Source organism: Aspergillus ambiguus, assembly GCF_047715705.1.
Source record: "Aspergillus ambiguus strain CBS 117.58 unplaced genomic scaffold BDV59scaffold_69, whole genome shotgun sequence".
Lineage (NCBI taxonomy): Eukaryota > Fungi > Ascomycota > Eurotiomycetes > Eurotiales > Aspergillaceae > Aspergillus > Aspergillus ambiguus.
The window spans coordinates 6-17177 of record NW_027395582.1 but is presented as its reverse complement, the minus strand read 5'-3'; the positions used below and the strand labels follow the sequence as shown (position 1 = coordinate 17177).

At 53.5% G+C, this 17172-nt stretch overlaps 6 protein-coding genes across 6 annotated transcripts; 3 read left to right on the top strand and 3 right to left on the bottom strand.

Annotated features, from left to right (window-relative positions):
• Positions 1 to 4248: 4248 nt before the first annotated feature.
• On the bottom strand, positions 4249 to 5741 carry BDV59DRAFT_151162 (SMP-30/gluconolactonase/LRE family protein). The gene is made up of 4 exons (XM_073687362.1): positions 5529 to 5741; positions 5286 to 5446; positions 5034 to 5198; positions 4249 to 4948 (listed from the first exon to the last, which is right to left on the bottom strand). Exons 1-4 carry the CDS (start codon positions 5559 to 5561, stop codon positions 4357 to 4359), a joined length of 951 nt encoding a protein of 316 aa, XP_073542715.1. The 5' UTR covers positions 5562 to 5741; the 3' UTR covers positions 4249 to 4356.
• On the top strand, positions 5359 to 6440 carry BDV59DRAFT_151469 (uncharacterized protein). The gene has a single exon (XM_073687363.1). It carries the CDS (start codon positions 5660 to 5662, stop codon positions 6248 to 6250), a length of 591 nt encoding a protein of 196 aa, XP_073542714.1. The 5' UTR covers positions 5359 to 5659; the 3' UTR covers positions 6251 to 6440.
• A 1210-nt stretch (positions 6441 to 7650) lies between these two features.
• Positions 7651 to 8204, top strand: BDV59DRAFT_151587 (uncharacterized protein). The gene is made up of 2 exons (XM_073687364.1): positions 7651 to 8050; positions 8129 to 8204. The coding sequence occupies exon 1, from the start codon at positions 7775 to 7777 to the stop codon at positions 8045 to 8047; it is 273 nt and encodes a 90-aa protein (XP_073542713.1). The 5' UTR covers positions 7651 to 7774; the 3' UTR covers positions 8048 to 8050; positions 8129 to 8204.
• A 1422-nt stretch (positions 8205 to 9626) lies between these two features.
• On the bottom strand, positions 9627 to 11249 carry BDV59DRAFT_206488 (aldehyde dehydrogenase family protein; the record flags this gene model as incomplete). The annotated part of the gene is made up of 3 exons (XM_073694804.1): positions 9627 to 10807; positions 10866 to 11065; positions 11122 to 11249. The coding sequence occupies 3 exons, from the start codon at positions 11247 to 11249 to the stop codon at positions 9627 to 9629; spliced, it is 1509 nt and encodes a 502-aa protein (XP_073542712.1).
• A 257-nt stretch (positions 11250 to 11506) lies between these two features.
• On the bottom strand, positions 11507 to 13376 carry BDV59DRAFT_151006 (PUA-like domain-containing protein). Its single transcript, XM_073687361.1, has 6 exons — positions 13156 to 13376; positions 12653 to 12776; positions 12246 to 12554; positions 12163 to 12180; positions 11987 to 12103; positions 11507 to 11928 (listed from the first exon to the last, which is right to left on the bottom strand). The coding sequence occupies exons 1-6, from the start codon at positions 13213 to 13215 to the stop codon at positions 11627 to 11629; spliced, it is 930 nt and encodes a 309-aa protein (XP_073542711.1). The 5' UTR covers positions 13216 to 13376; the 3' UTR covers positions 11507 to 11626.
• A 189-nt stretch (positions 13377 to 13565) lies between these two features.
• On the top strand, positions 13566 to 16615 carry BDV59DRAFT_189568 (MFS transporter). Its single transcript, XM_073691627.1, has 5 exons — positions 13566 to 14768; positions 14823 to 14900; positions 14960 to 15394; positions 15440 to 15589; positions 15647 to 16615. Exons 1-5 carry the CDS (start codon positions 14249 to 14251, stop codon positions 16063 to 16065), a joined length of 1602 nt encoding a protein of 533 aa, XP_073542710.1. The 5' UTR covers positions 13566 to 14248; the 3' UTR covers positions 16066 to 16615.
• Positions 16616 to 17172: the final 557 nt, after the last annotated feature.

The window sequence follows — 17172 nt, the reverse complement described above, 5'->3', positions numbered from 1 at the left end:
CGCAGTGGGAAATCCTTCTCTTCCTCCCTAAACTGGGGCAAAGATCAAGACCCGAGCCGGTCCTGATCACCCAGCGTCGTCAATCAAACTGACTAGGGAGCTCGTAAACGACACAATCCCTCACGGCTGTTGAACTTACGTCCGTCCATACGCCTACTGTCACTCTCCTTTTAGTAAATGATCTGCTCCCACTACCGCCCCCGATCAGCGGCGACATACAGATCGAATCTCCAGTCATCCCATGGGAAAAGTACAGCTCTGGCTCGCAGGATTCCAACCTCAGAACAGGACACACGAGACAACCCCATGCCGGCAGTTGAAACGGGTACGGTAAAGGCTACCATGTCAGACAGTTAGAGTTTCGGGTAGGCTCTCCCAAAATTCCACTTTCCAACTCATCCTTCCGGCCTTCGAATGTTATGCATGGTCAGGGACCATCAGTCAGTCACTAGACTCAACGGATAGCAACCCATAGTATGACCGAATAAGTATGTAATAGTTGTGGGTTCTTGTCCACCATCCCACGGATGTCTGGCTGTTGATCGCCGTTACTGGCCGCCCTCTCCCAAAACTCACCGTCCCCACCCATGCCACAGTTTACTCCCGGTAGCTTAAAAGTCCCAGTTAACGAGAGGAGATTGCGAACTCGTGCAAAGCTCGGTCCAGTAAGTTTCGTCCTGGAGGGGCGGGTCAAATCCCGAAGACTACGTATTGGGGCCGAAAGACAGCGGGCAGTTGGGTAAGGACTCCATCAGAGACGCGAAAGCTGGCTGTTCCCTCGACCTACTGGTCCAGACTTGTGTTGTCTCTCAGCTCCCCAACGGGACAGAAAGGAATGAGAAGGATTCCTCCGGTCCGTTCCTCGCCGTTCACCATGCTCACCCCCAAGCAGGAAACCCGTAAATAATGTTTCAGCTACGTCATTGGGCACCAATGGTGGGATACACTTCTACTTCGTAAAGGTAATCTCCTCATCGCTCCATGGATTTCCGCCGGTCGTCGGATGGATTGCGTTTTATCTTCCCGCTCCATTGGGACCTCTCTGGACTTCTATCCGTGGGTGGTGGTCCGCTGTGAGACGGACGGTTGTCTTGTCCTGCAACCCTCGAAATGGGCCCCAGTTCCCGAATCCTGAACTTCGGCAGGAAGGGGCAGGAAGGATGTGCATCGGAGAAATAGAAAAAGAGCTCCGTGTCCGTGGGAGTGCATGGTGGAAGGCCGCCCGGCACTCTGTGAACGCTCTCTAAAGTCTAAAAACGGCTGAATAATGAAGGGATTAACAACTCCCAGCCCCCAACGGAAACACCTCATGAGCAGGATCATGCATGATTCAGGTCCCTCTGAGCAGTAATCCCAGGGTGGATCTAGCATCTACTCCCAAGAGGGTCCATTTCCGTCGTACTCCGTGCAAAATAAAGCATTCAATCCAATATGCCAGATTCGGCAAAGAAATGCCCCTAGGACCAAGGACAGAAACTTAAAAAGAAAAGAAAATAAAGGGTAGGCAAAGAAAAAGCAATGTGGAAAAGAAGGTGAGGCAGAAAATACTAAAAGGAAAGAAATAAAAAAAATACCAAAAGATCTGTCAACCCCATCTGTCGGTCAGTCGTATCAGGATCGGTGAAGCTCCATCTTCTGCAGCAAGCCACGAGATGACCTGCATTTGGTTGGGGAATTTGCTTTGCCTTCAATCTCGTGGATCGAATAATTTCCATTGGTCCATGGATTTTTGCTTTCTCGAATGGGCCCAAGAAATTGCTAGATTGGTTAGGGTCTCCAGTTTCTGCCGATGGTGGGCTTACCCCCCTACAGATACCTAAACGATACCTTCCAGATCCCCATCGCAATATTCGACAGAACGCGACCTAGTCGCTAGTCTGCCAGCTTTATTGGTTTCATACCCCACGGAGAACCTAGGTTGGCCCAGGGATCAGTCAACCGCGTGGAAAAGGGGGGCAGAACCCGAACATCATTACCTATCTGGTCTAGCCAAGCGAGAACCCATCGTTAGCAGGATGAGATAATCCTCAGCATCGGGAACAATAGTTGACAGGAGAGTCTGCAGATCCTGCGGGCCAACGAAACAACGTGGACGGATTATGCGAGTTGAAGCCGAGGAGAGGCGACGATCGCGGGCGAGTCGTGGAACAGGATGAACTAGTTGAATCGTCGAGTATCATGCCAGACACACGCTAGCACACTCACCTTAATTAATCACGACCCAACTGGGTCTGTGATGGAAACGCAGAAGCATTCTAGCGGCTTCAGTATTCTATGTCCAAGTCGGCCAGTCGATCTGCAACTTAGTCGGTGCTCCTAAATTATGTATGCTGTGCGGTGTAGTGGTTCGCAGTGTATACGGCGTATACATTCTCGCATAAGTTTGTGCACCCGTCTATTCCGCCAATAGGGGATTTCTTACACCTCCTCCCTCCCATCTCAGAGACCTAGAACTCGTTGCTACCTCAATCACTTCAGCCGTCAAGGGAAATTAGCGCCAAATTGAATTTGAACTATCTACGGCGTAACCTTCCTGGGATTCGTCTGATTCGCTCTGGTATACGTACTTGCGTAGACGTATCACGAGCCCTCGTGGAACAAGCTCCAAGGTAGAATGGATACGGTGCTCACCAAAGCACCTAATCTCCTGATCGATCCGACTTCTCGTTCCGCAATTTCAATGAGCAGATAAATCTTTGCATAGTGGAGGCAACACAGTGGATATTCATCCTTTAGTGCCATGTGAAAGTCAAAAGGAGAGACCGTCGCCGGAATTAGGTTCCGTCAGATATCATGCTACATTCCATCATGCAACGCTTGAGTCTAGAATTTTTCAGCTTCTAGTGAGTAACCTGGGGAGAAATAGTTCAATTGGGGCTGGAATGTGTAGGAGAGATCAGGGCGTGTGATGAACGATGTGCAGGTGGAGATCAGAATGCATTAGTTGCCCACGCCGTCCTTGGCCCTAGAGTCGTTCGGTCGACGACTGGGGGTTTTTCCAGAAACGTGGTTTTTCCCATAGTCTGTCTAATAGACCGGGCGTTTTTATAGATGATTGGGTGTGGATGGTTGCCATGAAGGGATGCTCCATTCTACGGAGTATCGACGGATAGGAGTTGATATCTGCCCATCCTACGGCATCATCTTGAGCACGAGAGCGTACGCTGGATGATTAAGGGGCTATGTCTAGGTTTTCTAAGGTCCTTAGGGAAAACTCCGACTCTCGTTTCTTTTTTTTTTTTTGGTTCTCCCCTGACTCCGACCTAGTCGAGCATACCGCTGTAACCGCCTATCACTTAGGCTGCCTTCCACCTTGGGCCCTCAATTCATCTCGTGTTAGTCGGACCGATGCTTTTTTCTTTCTTTCTTTCTCTCTTTCTCTCTCTTTTTTTTTTTTTTTTCCCTCGTCACAGTAGACTTAATCGTGAGGGTGAACTCCACAGTGGGTACGGACATTTGCTATATTCCGCTCTGTTGGATTTGGGTATCGTAATAACAATGCCTTTTAAGGCCATGCTCCAGTCAAGCTTCGTGAAAGCGAGGTCAACATTACGTACGAAAGGTCGCGGGCACCACGAGGGAGCGTCTGTCTGCATCCACCTGCATACCCGGGGCCACCAGTGTGCTGGCAGGGTTGCATTCCTGCAATCGGATGCCTGCACTGCTGCCAGCCCAACAGGAGCCTTTGGCTTCCATTCGCTGCGCCCCCCCAGTCCGTCGGCGCGTACATACGTGAGAGGGTAGTTTGTGCATACCACCTGCAGCAAGCAGCCATCACACTTGTCACTCAATCATTTGAAATTGGGGGATCGACCTGGTCGCCTTCGACGGAAAGAAGCCTTTGCATCCGATTCCTGCGAGCCAGCCCGCTGTGGATTGCATTTGCTGCACAGGGGCTATGGTGGCGCACGAGCAGCCTGCAAAGAATCCCCTTATTTGGACAGACCTCTGCGTTGCATTCGTCTCTATTGAAGGTAGATATGTGAGTGGGATTCTTTCGTGATTCTTCCGTTTGCCTTGCGAAATGAGAACTGAGGTATAGACTTACACGGTGACAATGTGACAGGAGGCGAATGCAGCACGTTCTTGATGTATGACCCTGCGTGGACGCCCTTGTCCTCTCCACCGGAAGTACCTGCATATTACATCCCACGGTAGTCAGTCCAGTGTTTCCCCGCTGTCTCTTCTGTGACAACCTGCATTATCCCATGGAATACACGGATAATGCACATCGGCGGCGTTATTCGGCCCAAGCCAAGCTCTACGAAAGCCCCGGCAATGCAGATCCTACTATACGTCCATTCTCGCAATCGGCGCGCTTCTTATGGCAACTAACTATCTACGTATCAACCGTCGTCACTGCTGGAACTGAAACTCGTTCTTCGCCTGACCACGAACACCCACATCCACCCGGTACAGATGTCCCCCATAGCGAATCGACTCGGGGAACCGCTCATCATTGGTGTCGTCATTGGCTGTCGTGATGAACAGCTCGGTGCCCACAAACGCCGGACAGGTGGCATTCCGCGTGGGCAGCGACACCTCGCCGATGACGGCGCCCTCGGGCGAGATGCGGATGACCCGGCCGCCGCCGTAGACAGCGGTCCAGATACAACCCTCAGCGTCGATAGCAAACCCGTCCGGAACCTGGGACTCCGCGCGGAGTTCGAAATGCACGCGCCGGTTGCTGATGGCGCCGGTGGCAGCATCGAAGTCGAAGGCAAAGATCTTTCCCGTCGGCGAGTCGGTCAGATACATGGTGTCGTCGGCTGCGTTCCAGCCGATGCCGTTCGGGATGGTCATCTGCTCGACCATGCGGTGCAGTGTGCGGTCAGGATCCAGCCGGAACAGCACGCCCTCGGGACCTGGCGTCTTGACCTTCTGGTCGTTCATGGCGCCGGCCCAGAACCGGCCGTGGCTGTCGACGGCGCCGTCATTGAATCGCATCCTGTATGATGGGCGGGCATCAGCCATTCACGGAGCGGTTTGGGGGGGCTGGACGTCGACTGAGTCGATCAACTTGATCAACTTACCGATGCGACTTCTCAGGATCATTCGGGTCCCGGAGGATATCCCAGACTTTGGAGAGATAGGTCAGCTCGCCCGTGGAGCGGTCTGCGAGGGCAAATCCGTATTTGGCGGCTACGGCAATCTGATTGTTAGACGTATCCCCAGCGTCCTTGATATTGGCGGTCACGCTGATGATGATCCCGGCCCGCCGATCAGCTTTGGAAGATTCCGACGCGGGGCGCAGGGCGGGAGGAAAGCTAGACTAGGTGACGCACCCGATCGAAACAGACGTGTCCAATGTCTTCAGAGAGTCTGGACCCTTTGCGAGATCCAGAACGTACAGCTTCTGGTCCCAGATGTCGACAAAGCGGAACTCATTCCTGGTTGCGTCATAGAACGGGCCTTCGAGGAGAGTGCCAGCGACGTCGATATACGGCTAGACGGTGTGAGTTGTGTTTGTTTTCGACATCGTCCCTGACGGGTTCTCCAGTCGAGTCGTGAGGTGCTATCATTCATACCTCAGAGACCGACCATTTCTGGACAGAGGCCATGATCGAGACAGGATCAGTGAGGCTGGAGGACGAAAGCCAAGGCTAACTAGGAGGAGAAATAGATGGACCGGTGGTGAAAGTCAAGGCCGATCCAAACAATGCTAAGAACGAGGCAGCTATGTAGGGGAGTGGAGGGTGGAGAGAAGATGATGACGACGTGGTGGTTGTGGTTATTGTGGTGGTGGTGGTGGTGGCGCCAAGCGTTCCCCCACTTGCTTCTTCTTTGGTCTCCATCACTTAGTAACTTGCACATATTCATAACTACTTCTTCTATACAAAGTACTCCGTACAGCTGCACCCTTCTACACCTGACGCCCTATCAGTGGGTCGTCCATCAGCTCACCGCTTGCCTCGGTGGATATGATGTACGCAATATACAGGACATGTCGTATATGTATCTCCATCCAGCTCCCAGAGCCTCAGCAGAGCTCCAGCTCGACTCCGTCCGCCCAGAGATCGTCTCCCACCCGGGATCTGAGACCGTTGAATCCATTCCCTATCCGTGCGGCTCACACGCACTATTGACTCCGCCGTGGATGGGATTATTGGAATCTGCTACAAGACACGGCTCCACCAGACGAGACCTATCACATGTCAGGAGAATAGGGATTTCTCGCGCAGCCCACAAGGCCAAGGAAAGGGTAGAGAAACCGTTGATCCAATCTCTGGATGCATCCAAAGCTATTTAGCTGTTGGAGACGAGCCAGGGAGGAGAGAGGAATTAGTTGCAGCGGTTAGCTGACAGTTTTCCGGGGGAGGGCACTAGCTATCCTTCGCATGTCTCCGCCGTACGCCTCGTTTGTTCCAGACAACAAACTCGGGTGGAGAGAAAATGGGGCGGGACGAACAAATAGGAAGTTATCCGATCATTCACCCAGTGGGTTAGATAGGAGAAGGAGCTGCTGGGAGCCTCGTCCCCAAGGACCCCGAGGGCGACTCCTCTGACCCAGAAAAATTCAGTGGAGTAAAACCGCAACACACCCAAAGTATGCGACGGATCTAACACGGGAGCAACGACCAGACCGACACGGCTCATCCCGCTCCCTCCAGGGGTCTGCCTCTGTTCCCCATGTCAGCTCCCAGGATTACCTATCACTCACGAATCCCCCTTATTCTCGTCGATGTGGCTGCAGGGTTATGGGACAGCGTCCCCTCTTCCTTCCCCCTCCCGTCATCTGACAGACATACGCACGCACATACATACAGACTAAAGCCGTTTAAATGACAGGTGTGCATTGCTTACTGCATTGATCACCAGTTCTCGCCATGCGCCCCGAGGCCTGTGCCCATCTATTCTGTCCTGCATCCGTGGCGGTCCGCGGTCAGACAACAGCTGAGGCCAGGATCGAATCGAAGGCTCTCCAACGCATGAATGACGGGGACGCGGAGGTGGCCCCAGCGATGCGAGATCGGCCGATGAACTGCAACGGAACAATGGCTCTCTTCCGTCGCTGTTTGTGGTGTTGATGGCGAGAAGCGGTCAGCAATGGGACCACTGCCCCGACCGACTAACTGACTCTCGACTGGCGATAATCAGAACCCTACCAATCAAAGACGGAGCGTCGTAGAAATTACTCGTCTTTGGGAGCGGTCTTGGAGGTAGCAACCTTAAAATAGACTGGAATGTGCCAGCTCAACGTCGATGCATCACAGCCGGTTGGGCAGACAAGCCGATCCACTCCAACATGCCTTACTCCTGAAAGGAAAACAAAACAAATTAAGAGGAAAAAAATTGGGGCGAACATAGCCATCTCCCTCGGATGTGGAAAATGCGGTGTAAGCTGTCAACCGCAACGGGCGAGTTGCTTGGCCGTCGAGCTTGCGACCGTTGAGAATGAGAGATCATATTGCCAGGTGCGAGGCCAAAAATACTTGCCACAGCGGAGGTATGTCGGTCCTCCATGCCGCATATCGTATGTTCGTAGATACATACGGGGTACCTCTGATGGATCTGTAAGATGCTAATAGGCAGCCTCACATGACTGATTCTTCATGCAATGCAAGCACAAACACTGACATGGTGGCCGCAGGGATCCCAGCATGTGCCGTCATTACGGTACTGCGTATGTATGGTACAGAAACCCGTACCGGCCTATACCAGTACTTGGTTGTGTAAAGAATCAGATACCGAGTAAAGTTATGTATCTAGGTTAATTTTCCCCGTCCGATGAAGGCATGAGGCAACCTGAGCATCATGCTCCGAATAAGTCACCATGCATGCTGCATGCGGCAGTTCGAAACTAAGGCCTCTAACTCCCATCGCAATGCATGGTCCATCATCCACTCTGGCTTGGCCACGACAGAGAGCACCAAAAACCCAGTTCCAGCGGCCAACCACACGGCTGAGTGTCCGGAAAATCCACCGTGGGTGCCCTTGTCATTGGGCGTCTGTCTTGCATTGCTGTCGTCGATGCCAACCAAATGCATGGGATGGATGGATCATGATCTGCGGCTGGATCGGTGCTGTGAGTTGCCTACATAGGTAGTAGGTCAGTACCTTACCTGGCCGTCCATCCAGTGGGTCAATCGACCCGACATGTGTGTGCTTTTTTGACCTGCCTCGCTAGGAAGACACGCTGTAAGTCGTCGACAAGCGGTACGTTGCCTCGTCGTGGCTGCATCGGCTACCTCGGTAACATCTGAACCGCATACGCAGTAGGCCCTACATCAGGGAAATAAGTTTCGAGGACCCAACTAAGTTCACTCCACTGATGCATACAATTCAATGACTCGATACTTCGTATCTCAAAACGGCAACCCAGATGTAGCCGGGCAGCCCAAGGCTTTCAGGTGCAAACATTGCCCGTCTCCCGGTGACACATGGAAACGGGAACCATCCCTCTGGATGATCCCAGCAGACAAGCGCTGCCTTCTCGCACATTGTAGCTCCATTTGGGTTTAACAATGGGTGAACTGGCCTGCCGACTGCGTCCCCCTCCTGCCACAGGACACCCTCCACGGCCCTTGGACATGTGTTGACGACAATGTCGGGTGGGATGTCATGCATGAACAATGCTCTTATTACCCGGATATCGGTCTGGATCTGGCAGGGTGACTTGCATTGTTTCTATCTGGCGCTGGGGGTACACTGCAGGAGGTCATTCAGAGGATTAGGTGCGCCTCCCTTACATATCACCTGCGTTGGACAGGCATCCAGTCAGTCTGCGGAGCAGAGTAGACGGAAATAGTTGGACATCCATCCATCGAGATCGCGGATAGGATGTCAACCAGGACTACATCACTCGCGACAAGGTCCCCTAGTTGGGTCACCGCGTCAATCCCGTCGGTCCTCGTAGACGACGAGACTACCCTGAAGACCGGGTAGCTACACATCGTGCAGCATGCAATGCGTACGCCCTGCCGTTAAAGATAGCGCCAGGCCCAACCCAAACACATAGTCAGATATCGGACACATCACGACCATACTACCTAACGAAGCGTATGTTACATGTCCACTCAGCTGAAGCCATAGTCATACTAAGACACGAATATATGGAGACCAACTGAGCTCTCGTGTTCGCCCTGATGAAACCATCGGGCACCAATGCTCCATGTAACGTGTCTTGTGTTTGCCTTCTCCCGGCGGAGGGTGATACATATACTGTCCCTCCATCAATCAACCCGCCCTCGTGCATATGGAACCCGCTCCGGCGTCGCCTCGGCGGATATCTGTCATCTTATAGCGAGGGGTGACGCTTACACCGTCAGACGCTGACTGATTCGGGAGACGTGCATCCTGCAATGGTACTTACACTCTTTGACTCGGCTGCTTGGACGGTCTCCTACTGAGGACAATATCAAGGATGAAGTTGCCATCACTACCGGTCTACGTATCGCGCCCTGGCGACAGGCGGCCAATATAACCCCGCCACATCACCGACATCCAACGATGCAGCTGCAGAGATCCCAGAGTCCATTCAACATCACGGCGTATCATTGGGCAGTCAATATATCGATATACAACTCATGCAGATTCACGCCCACCAATGACCAGCCCAATTCATCATCATATATGCACAGCGCATCAATCATATACAATGTGGGGTGAAAAAATTTAAGGACAAATCACAGCTTCGTGCCCATGTTAACATGCACCGCCTTGATCTGGGAATACGCCTCGAGACCAGCCTCGCCCAGTTCGCGACCGATACCACTCTGCTTGACACCGCCGAACGGGACGCGGAAGTCGCTATCGTTACTGCTGTTGATCCAGACCATGCCGGCTTCAATGTCGGAGGCCACGCGGTGGGCGCGCTCGATGTCGCGGGTAAACACGGCAGCGCCGAGGCCGTAGGTGGTGTCGTTGGCGCGGGTAACGGCCTCGTCCTCGGAGGTGAAGCTGGAGATGACGACGAAGGGGCCGAAGACCTCCTCGCGGTAGATGCGCATGTTGTCCTTGACGTTGGTGAAGATGGTCGGAGCGATGAAGAAACCCTTGCCGTCGCCGACGTTCTTGTATGGCTCGCCGCCGCTTACGAGAGTCGCGCCCTCGGACTTGCCGCTCTCGATATATGAGAGCACGCGCTCGTACTGGGCCTTTGTGACCTGCGGGCCCTGGAAGGTATCGTCGGCGAAGGGGTCGCCGACCTTGCTGGTCGAAGCGACGGCGTCCTTGAACAGCGCCACGAACTTGTCGTACACCGAGTCGTGTACCAGGATGCGGGAGGTGGCCGTGCAGACCTGGCCCTGGTTGTACATGATACCGATGTGGGCCCATTTGGCGGCCTGGTCGAGATCCGCGTCCTGGAAGACGAGGAGCGGAGACTTTCCGCCGGTCTCCAGAGTGATGTTCTTCATGGTGCTGGCGGCCATCTTCATGATCTCGCGGCCGGTCATGGTCGATCCCGTGAAGGCGACCTTGTCGACGCCCGGGTGGGTCACCAGGGCGCTCCCGGCGACTCGACCGAATCCGTTAAGGATGTTGATGACACCGGGAGGGAACCCGGCCTCCTTGATGAGCGAGGCCAGGTAGAGAATGCTGAGCGGGGTCTGCTCGGCCGGCTTCATCACGATGGTGTTTCCGCAGGCCAGGGCGGGGCCCAGCTTCCACGCCGCCATGGCCAGGGGGAAGTTCCAGGGGATGATCTGGCCCACCACGCCAATGGGCTGACGGAGCGTGTAGGCAAACTTGGCCGGGGTGGTGCTGATGGTCTGTCCGTGGACCTTGTCGGCCCATCCAGCACAGTAGCGAATGGTGTTGATCACCTCGCCCAGGTCATCATTCAGGGAGACCGCATACGGCTTGCCTGATCGTGGTCAGCGGAGGGAAACTAACTTCTAGGCAGGCAAATGGTATAACTGTACCATTGTCCCACGTCTCAATGGTGGCCAGGGTTTCCCTGTGCTGGTCAATGAGGTCGGCCAGCTTGAGCATGAGATTCCCGCGGTCCGTTGCAGGCAACAGTTTCCACGAGGGATCCTTGAGAGCCTTCCGGGCAGCCTGGACGGCGCGGTCAATGTCTTCCTCGCCGGCGGCATAAACAGAAGTGATTTCCGACTCATCGCTATGGGATGTTAGTTGCACGCCGGCGGTACTGCACGGGGAAAACGGCGCACTTACGAAGGATTGATGGTAGCAAACTTCTCCCCCGACTTGGAGGGAACGAACTCGTTGTTGATGAAGAGGCCAATGGGCTGGGCGTACTGGCGGCCATTGGGAGCCGTCAACTGAACGGTGACGTCGGACATGATGGATGATTTATGGAAGAATCGATGCGGAACGAGGGTGAAGGGAGGAGAGAAAAAGGGACGAGGACGCACGGAGAGGGGAAATACACGCCGGCAGAAGCGGAGAGACAGGGAAGAGGGGGAAACGAGAGGAGGCATGGGAGTTGGCGAAAGGGAACATGACGATGATTGATGATTTGATGATTCCCCGCCAGCGATAAGGGCCGGCTGAGTCAGCCGCTGGCTGTCGCATACACTTGCTCCTTTGGGCAGACTCTGGTGGAGTTTCCATTATATACAAACTTCTACACGGACGGAAGAAAAGAAAGAAAGAAACGAAATCCCATTCATTATACACCACTGAATCACTATGCGTACTCCGTTAGCCTGTCCGTCATCTATGCCTCCTTGCCCTGGGCCTCCTCCTCCTCCTCCTCCTCCTCCTCCTCGTCGCTCTCTTTCGCTAACCCCAGAATGAACTTCCATTCTTTCTTGCTGACCCGAGAAACGCTGAGCCGTGATTGCTTCAGAACCTGCAGGTTCTCCAGCGGTTGGCTGGCTTCGGAATGGGCCTTGAGGTCGTTGAGGGAGACGAAGTTGTCGAACTTGCGGCGGAACTCGACATGCACCACCTCCCACTTGGGGTTTTCTCGCGTAGACTTCTCGTCGTAATATGGGTGGGCCGGATCAAACGCGGACTCTGCAGTTATCACCGTGTTAGCCCTCCATGCTGGAAGGAGTATGTCACACCCACCTACCATCTGGCGTGTGCTCCTGCACAATCTCCATCATACCTGCAATCCCGGGGACCTTGCAGTTGGAGTGGTAGAAAAAGGCGTAGTCGCCCTTCTTCATTTCTCGGATGTTGTTTCGTGCTGGTTTCTCGTAAGTTGGATTGTTCAGGGATGTAGATAATCGCTGGACGTCATCTTACCAACAGCGTTTCGCACACCTGACAAAGGTTAGCATGGATATCGCTCGACGGGGAAACGCATGCCGGAGGGGAGAGGTACTTACCATCCCATGGTTCAGGTTTCGTGCGCTCGCGCAAGTCATCGATGGAGAATTTCACATCAACCCCCTTCTCAAAGCGCGACTCTGGCTCAGCCTTCATCAACCAGTATGAACGACCCGAATGGTCCTTCTCGTTAGGTTCCTCGTCTTCGTCTTCGCCTTCGGCCTCGGCCTCATCCTTAGCTTCAGCAGACTCGGACTTTTGCTGTTCAGGTTTCTCCGTCGAGTTACCGGCGCCATTCGCATCCACAGATTTCCTCGGACGCCCACGTCCTCTGCCTGCCACCTTGGGAGGGTTCGGCTTGGGGGTATCTACCCTGGTTAGCTTATAGACGCGTAACATCGGTCGATGGCGGGCTCCGGACGAAACCTCACCGAGTCGAAAGGAGACAACGGAAAGCAATACGGACCTTTGGCGTTAGGGTCCTTACGAGGACGACCGCGACCGCGACCCGGCACGGGCTGAGGACGAGAACCAGGAGGGTACTTCCGCGGACGACCTCTCTTTCTCTTCTCTCCCGTGGAGGGAGCAGGCTGCGGGGACGAAGACATTAGTGGATGTCTTTATTTTTTGGATAGAAGAAATCGATCAGAGAGAAAGGAATAAATCAATGCTATGAGATATGTAGGCTGCGATTAAACCAGCGCAGTGACGTGTCTTAGATGGATAGATGAATCTATAGATCAATGGGGACAAGCTAGGAGATCGATGATGGACTTAGGGGGGAGCCCGTCTGGGAGCGGTGATGGCACGCGGAGTCCAGAAATCTTGGGGGATTCTTTAAAGAGAGAATAGTAGACTCGCACGGCACGCGCACTCGCGTCGGAGCAGTCAATCTCCCCCGTAGGACAGAGAGGGCGAAGATAGACGGAAGGAAAATAATCGCATTGGGGTTTATTGAGGCTTACGCACCCTCTTAGGAGAACTGCCTTCGTCAGCGGACGGCGCGCTCTCGGACTTGCGCTTCGGCATGGTGGATGGGTTTGGCTGAAATTTGTAGGGAGAGGAAGAGACAACGCGCGCGAATCCAATTCAATGGAATGAACGAGGAGACAACGACTGATGGAGGAAGCTATCGGGCCAGTCAGAGGACAGGAGGCGGGGAGGAGCTTCAGACACGAAGATCTCCTGACGCGTCTGGAGCACAGCGGTTAGCTGGTGTATTCCCATCAGGTTCAATCTCCACCCAAGGGTCACACAGTGGGAGAGAGACATCATCAGGGCAACGATGAGATAGATCCTGAAAGACATACCTCGTCCTGTGGTGGATGGAAATACGACTCGATGCGACTTTCTGGGTGTTTTTGCAGTTTGGGGGTCAAACTGAAAGAAACATTGGAAGCTGAAAGGTCCCGTGCCGATCAGGTAAGCAGCGGGTGACTAACCAGAGAGCAGCAGCGAAGCTATCAGTTATGTAGGAGTTCTACAATGCATTCGAAGGTTGTTTAATTCATTACGGGGAGATATTATTTACGCACCTAGGAAAAATTCGTATGAAGCTGTTGATAGATGGCCAAGGCCCTGGTGGGGTTATATACTCGGCCACAGGTACGAAGTATATATATGTCGACGACTGGCTATGAAATATACGCAGGCCCTATTAATTATACTTATTTTTCTGCCAGGGTGACGGGAGAAACAGCGCAATCCCAGCCACAATACAGAATACATATCCACGTCAGCGACAGCTGCACTGCAGCGCTCCATGTGGGATGCCCGATAGCCGTTGACTATCCAGCTCGAGATGGATGATGATTAACCAGGACTGTAAACGATAGCGGTTGCGATTGGGTCTCGGAGAGTGGAAGCCACTCCCCGATTCTTAATAATTCCCCATACTAGTGAACCGTTACCGGCTTTCTTCCCGACCCTGCTAGCCGTAGTTCGAATGTCTCCCCGGGACTACGTTCTTTCATCTTCTTTCTACTCGTTGCTATTCTCACACCCGCATGCAGTGCGTTGACAATACGCTACTCTCCATGCAGAGTTGCAACCACACCCGAGGATGAATCCGCCCCGGGAGGAAAGCCGTCCGCTATCAAAGCCGACCCTTTCAGACGGTGTAGCCCGGACGCATAGAGATGGTCATACCGACCAGGAGAAAGCAGGAACCCCGTCCTCTGGCGAACCCCGACAGCAGGACGACGTCGAGTATCTCTACTTGACCTTCGATACCCCATTGCCACACCCCGTGGGCATTGCTTCTCCGCAGTCTGGGCAGTCGGATCCACCCCCATGTCCCGACCTCACCAAATATGGTTCCCCGTTTCTATGGTCCGAGTCGCGCAAAACCGTCATTACCATGATCTCCTGCTGCGTGACGGCTATGTCCGCGTACGCTGCAGGGGAATATACTCCCCCGTCCGATGAGTTGACCGTCAAATGGGGTATCAGTAAAGTCGTCTATAACCTCGGCATTACCCTCTTTACGCTGGGGTTCGGCATTGCGCCTATGGTGTTGGCCCCGTTTTCGGAAATCAATGGGAGACGACCGATCTTTGTGTTGAGCGGCCTGGTTTTTACAGGTATGTCTGGTGACTACGGTAGCTGTATCAAACTATGGCTCTAATTATTGGTAGTGTGCCTGATTGGATGCGGAGCTACTGAGTCCTTTGCCGGCTTACTTGTCGCCAGATTTTTCTTGGGTATTGGCGGATGTAGGTTTCAATCCTTTACTCCCACGGCGACGGTCGTTAACGCCCTTTCTGCTACACAGCAACTTTCTCGACAATGGTCGGTGGCGTGATAAGCGACATTTACCACGCTGAGGACCGGAACGCCCCCATGTCATGTTTCTCAGGAGCGGCGCTGTTCGGGACCGGCCTGGGACCTCTCGTGAGCGGTTTCATCGACATGCGTGCCAATTGGCGCTGGATTTACTACTCCCAGGCCATTGCCGCTGCCGGGTTTCTGGCCATCATTTTCTTCTTCCTGAAAGAGACCCGGGGGAGTGTGCTCGTCAGTCGAAAAGCCAAATCTCTGAACAAATACTATGAATCTCTGGAGAACGCCGGATACTACGGGGTCGTCTTCAGCACCGATGAGCCAGCGGAAAAGCAGGAGGTGAAGCGCATCAGATGGAAGGTGAAGAGCGATGAGGATCGGGAAACTCTGGCAAAGATGATTTCGATCTCCTGCTACCGACCTTTTCGTAAGTCGACCACCGCTGCATATCGAAACCCGCTGACCATGCTAGATCTGCTGGTGACCGAGCCGGTAGTCTTCTTCTTTTCGCTGTGGGTGGCGTTCAGCTGGGCGGTCTTGTATCTCCAGTTCAGCTCCATCCCGCTTGTGTTTAGCACCAACCACAACTTCAATGTGGAACAGAATGGCGCCGTTTTCTCCGGTGAGTGTAGACCCAGTTCTTGTGCGGCCGAAGAATGAAGTGCTGATGATGTTGTAGCGGTTTCAATCGGCGCGTTGCTCGCCACTGTTCTCAGTATCTATCAAGAGAAGTTTGCCATGCGGATCGGCAAGATGTCGAGTACTCCGGAAGGTCGGCTCTTCTTTGCGTGTGTCGAGTCGATCCTGATGCCGATTGGTCTGTTTTGGTTTGGCTGGACTTCGTTCCCGTCGATCCCATGGATCGTGCCGACCATTGCAGTGGCATGTGCTACGATGGGGATCTTCTCGATCTACCTGGCCACCTTCAATTACCTCGCCGACACTTACCATCGGTACGCCAGCTCTGCAATCGCGGCGCAGAGTTTCTGTAGGAACGTCCTGGGCGGGGTGTTCCCATTGGTGACAGAGGCCATGTTTCGGAATCTTGGATACCCGGGAGCGTCAAGTCTTCTGGGCGGGATTGTAAGACGGTGTTGATCTGGTGTATGGTGGTGCTTGGCTGACCATGAGGCAGGGAATACTGTTGACGATCGTTCCGTGGGTGTTGGTGTTCTTTGGACCTCAGATCCGGGCGCGGAGTAAATTTGCCAGTGTAAGTCGCGATGTGCGTTGATTTGATTGCGAAATCTGACCGGGAATAGGAGCTCGTGAACCAGCATTAGTGTCGTGTCGGTTGTCTATAGCATGGTGGTGACGGGCTACTCCGTAGCGTATAGTTGGAGTGAAGTACATAAGACGGTCATCTATCCCCGAGAACGGACTCCAGAGTGAACGGACGTGTCTGACACCAGCAAAACGTCAGGCAACAAGGTTGCGGCACTAGTGTCTCTCCCTGTCGCTACTGGTGCAGACACGAACTCATGGGGGAGATGGTGGGAGAGGATATGCAATTACGCCATCTCTCGCGGAGTCGATTGGTGGGGGGTGTACTGTCGGCCGAGCCGATGGAGGGAGTCGGCCGACAGAGAAAGAATGATTCAAATAGAGCACATATCAGCAACGGCATTCTATCTGTAAAGGAGTACATACAGGAAGAGAAGAAACAATATTGGGATTTGATAGTTCTCGTAGAAGAGATAATAATCGAATCAGGGGGGGGAGTTACATAATCTGCACCCCTCGTGGGGCGTCCCGATGCGGCAGGCGCCCTGCCCGAAAGGGGAAAGCCCCGCATCCGACCGAGCAAACCGAGCAAACATCCCACCCAATGCCGGCGAGCTTGTCGTCTAGCCGTCTCTTTAGGTCAGCAGCCCCACCCCCCTTCGGGTGTTGGTCTGCTTCAGTCAAACGATAATTTTCAGTCAAACGATAAATTTGAAGCCTTTTAGACTGCCAAACACCACCAACAAGATGAATTCTAATTCTGATATCGAGAAGCGTATTTCTGAAGCCTACAAAGCCGCTAAACGCGCTCAAAAACCGAATTTAAGCGCGTTATCACGTCAATTTAACGTTCCTTACCAACGCCTTCGAGCCCGCTTCCATGGCCGCGCAGACCTTTCCTCACGTTCCAACGCAATAAAAACTCTTGATAAGGCGCAGGAAGGAGCGCTAATTCGTTAGATTGACCAGCTAGATTCTCTA

Excerpts from the sequence above, each read along its gene's own strand:
- BDV59DRAFT_151006 (XM_073687361.1), bottom strand. The coding sequence starts at position 13,215 with ATGCCGAAGCGCAAGTCCGAGAGCGCGCCGTCCGCTGACGAAGGCAGT. Across the intron at positions 12,777-13,155 it reads AAGGCAGTTCTCCTAAGAGG|CCTGCTCCCTCCACGGGAGA; the intron begins GTGCGTAAGCCT and ends TCGTCCCCGCAG. Across the intron at positions 11,929-11,986 it reads GCAGGAGCACACGCCAGATG|AGTCCGCGTTTGATCCGGCC; the intron begins GTAGGTGGGTGT and ends TGATAACTGCAG.
- BDV59DRAFT_189568 (XM_073691627.1), top strand. The coding sequence starts at position 14,249 with ATGAATCCGCCCCGGGAGGAAAGCCGTCCGCTATCAAAGCCGACCCTT. Across the intron at positions 14,769-14,822 it reads GAGCGGCCTGGTTTTTACAG|TGTGCCTGATTGGATGCGGA; the intron begins GTATGTCTGGTG and ends AATTATTGGTAG. Across the intron at positions 15,395-15,439 it reads CTCCTGCTACCGACCTTTTC|ATCTGCTGGTGACCGAGCCG; the intron begins GTAAGTCGACCA and ends TGACCATGCTAG.
- BDV59DRAFT_151469 (XM_073687363.1), top strand. The coding sequence starts at position 5,660 with ATGCTAAGAACGAGGCAGCTATGTAGGGGAGTGGAGGGTGGAGAGAAG.
- BDV59DRAFT_151162 (XM_073687362.1), bottom strand. The coding sequence starts at position 5,561 with ATGGCCTCTGTCCAGAAATGGTCGGTCTCTGAG. Across the intron at positions 5,447-5,528 it reads AGAAATGGTCGGTCTCTGAG|CCGTATATCGACGTCGCTGG; the intron begins GTATGAATGATA and ends CACACCGTCTAG. Across the intron at positions 5,199-5,285 it reads GACACGTCTGTTTCGATCGG|CGTGACCGCCAATATCAAGG; the intron begins GTGCGTCACCTA and ends GATCATCATCAG.
- BDV59DRAFT_151587 (XM_073687364.1), top strand. The coding sequence starts at position 7,775 with ATGCATGCTGCATGCGGCAGTTCGAAACTAAGGCCTCTAACTCCCATC.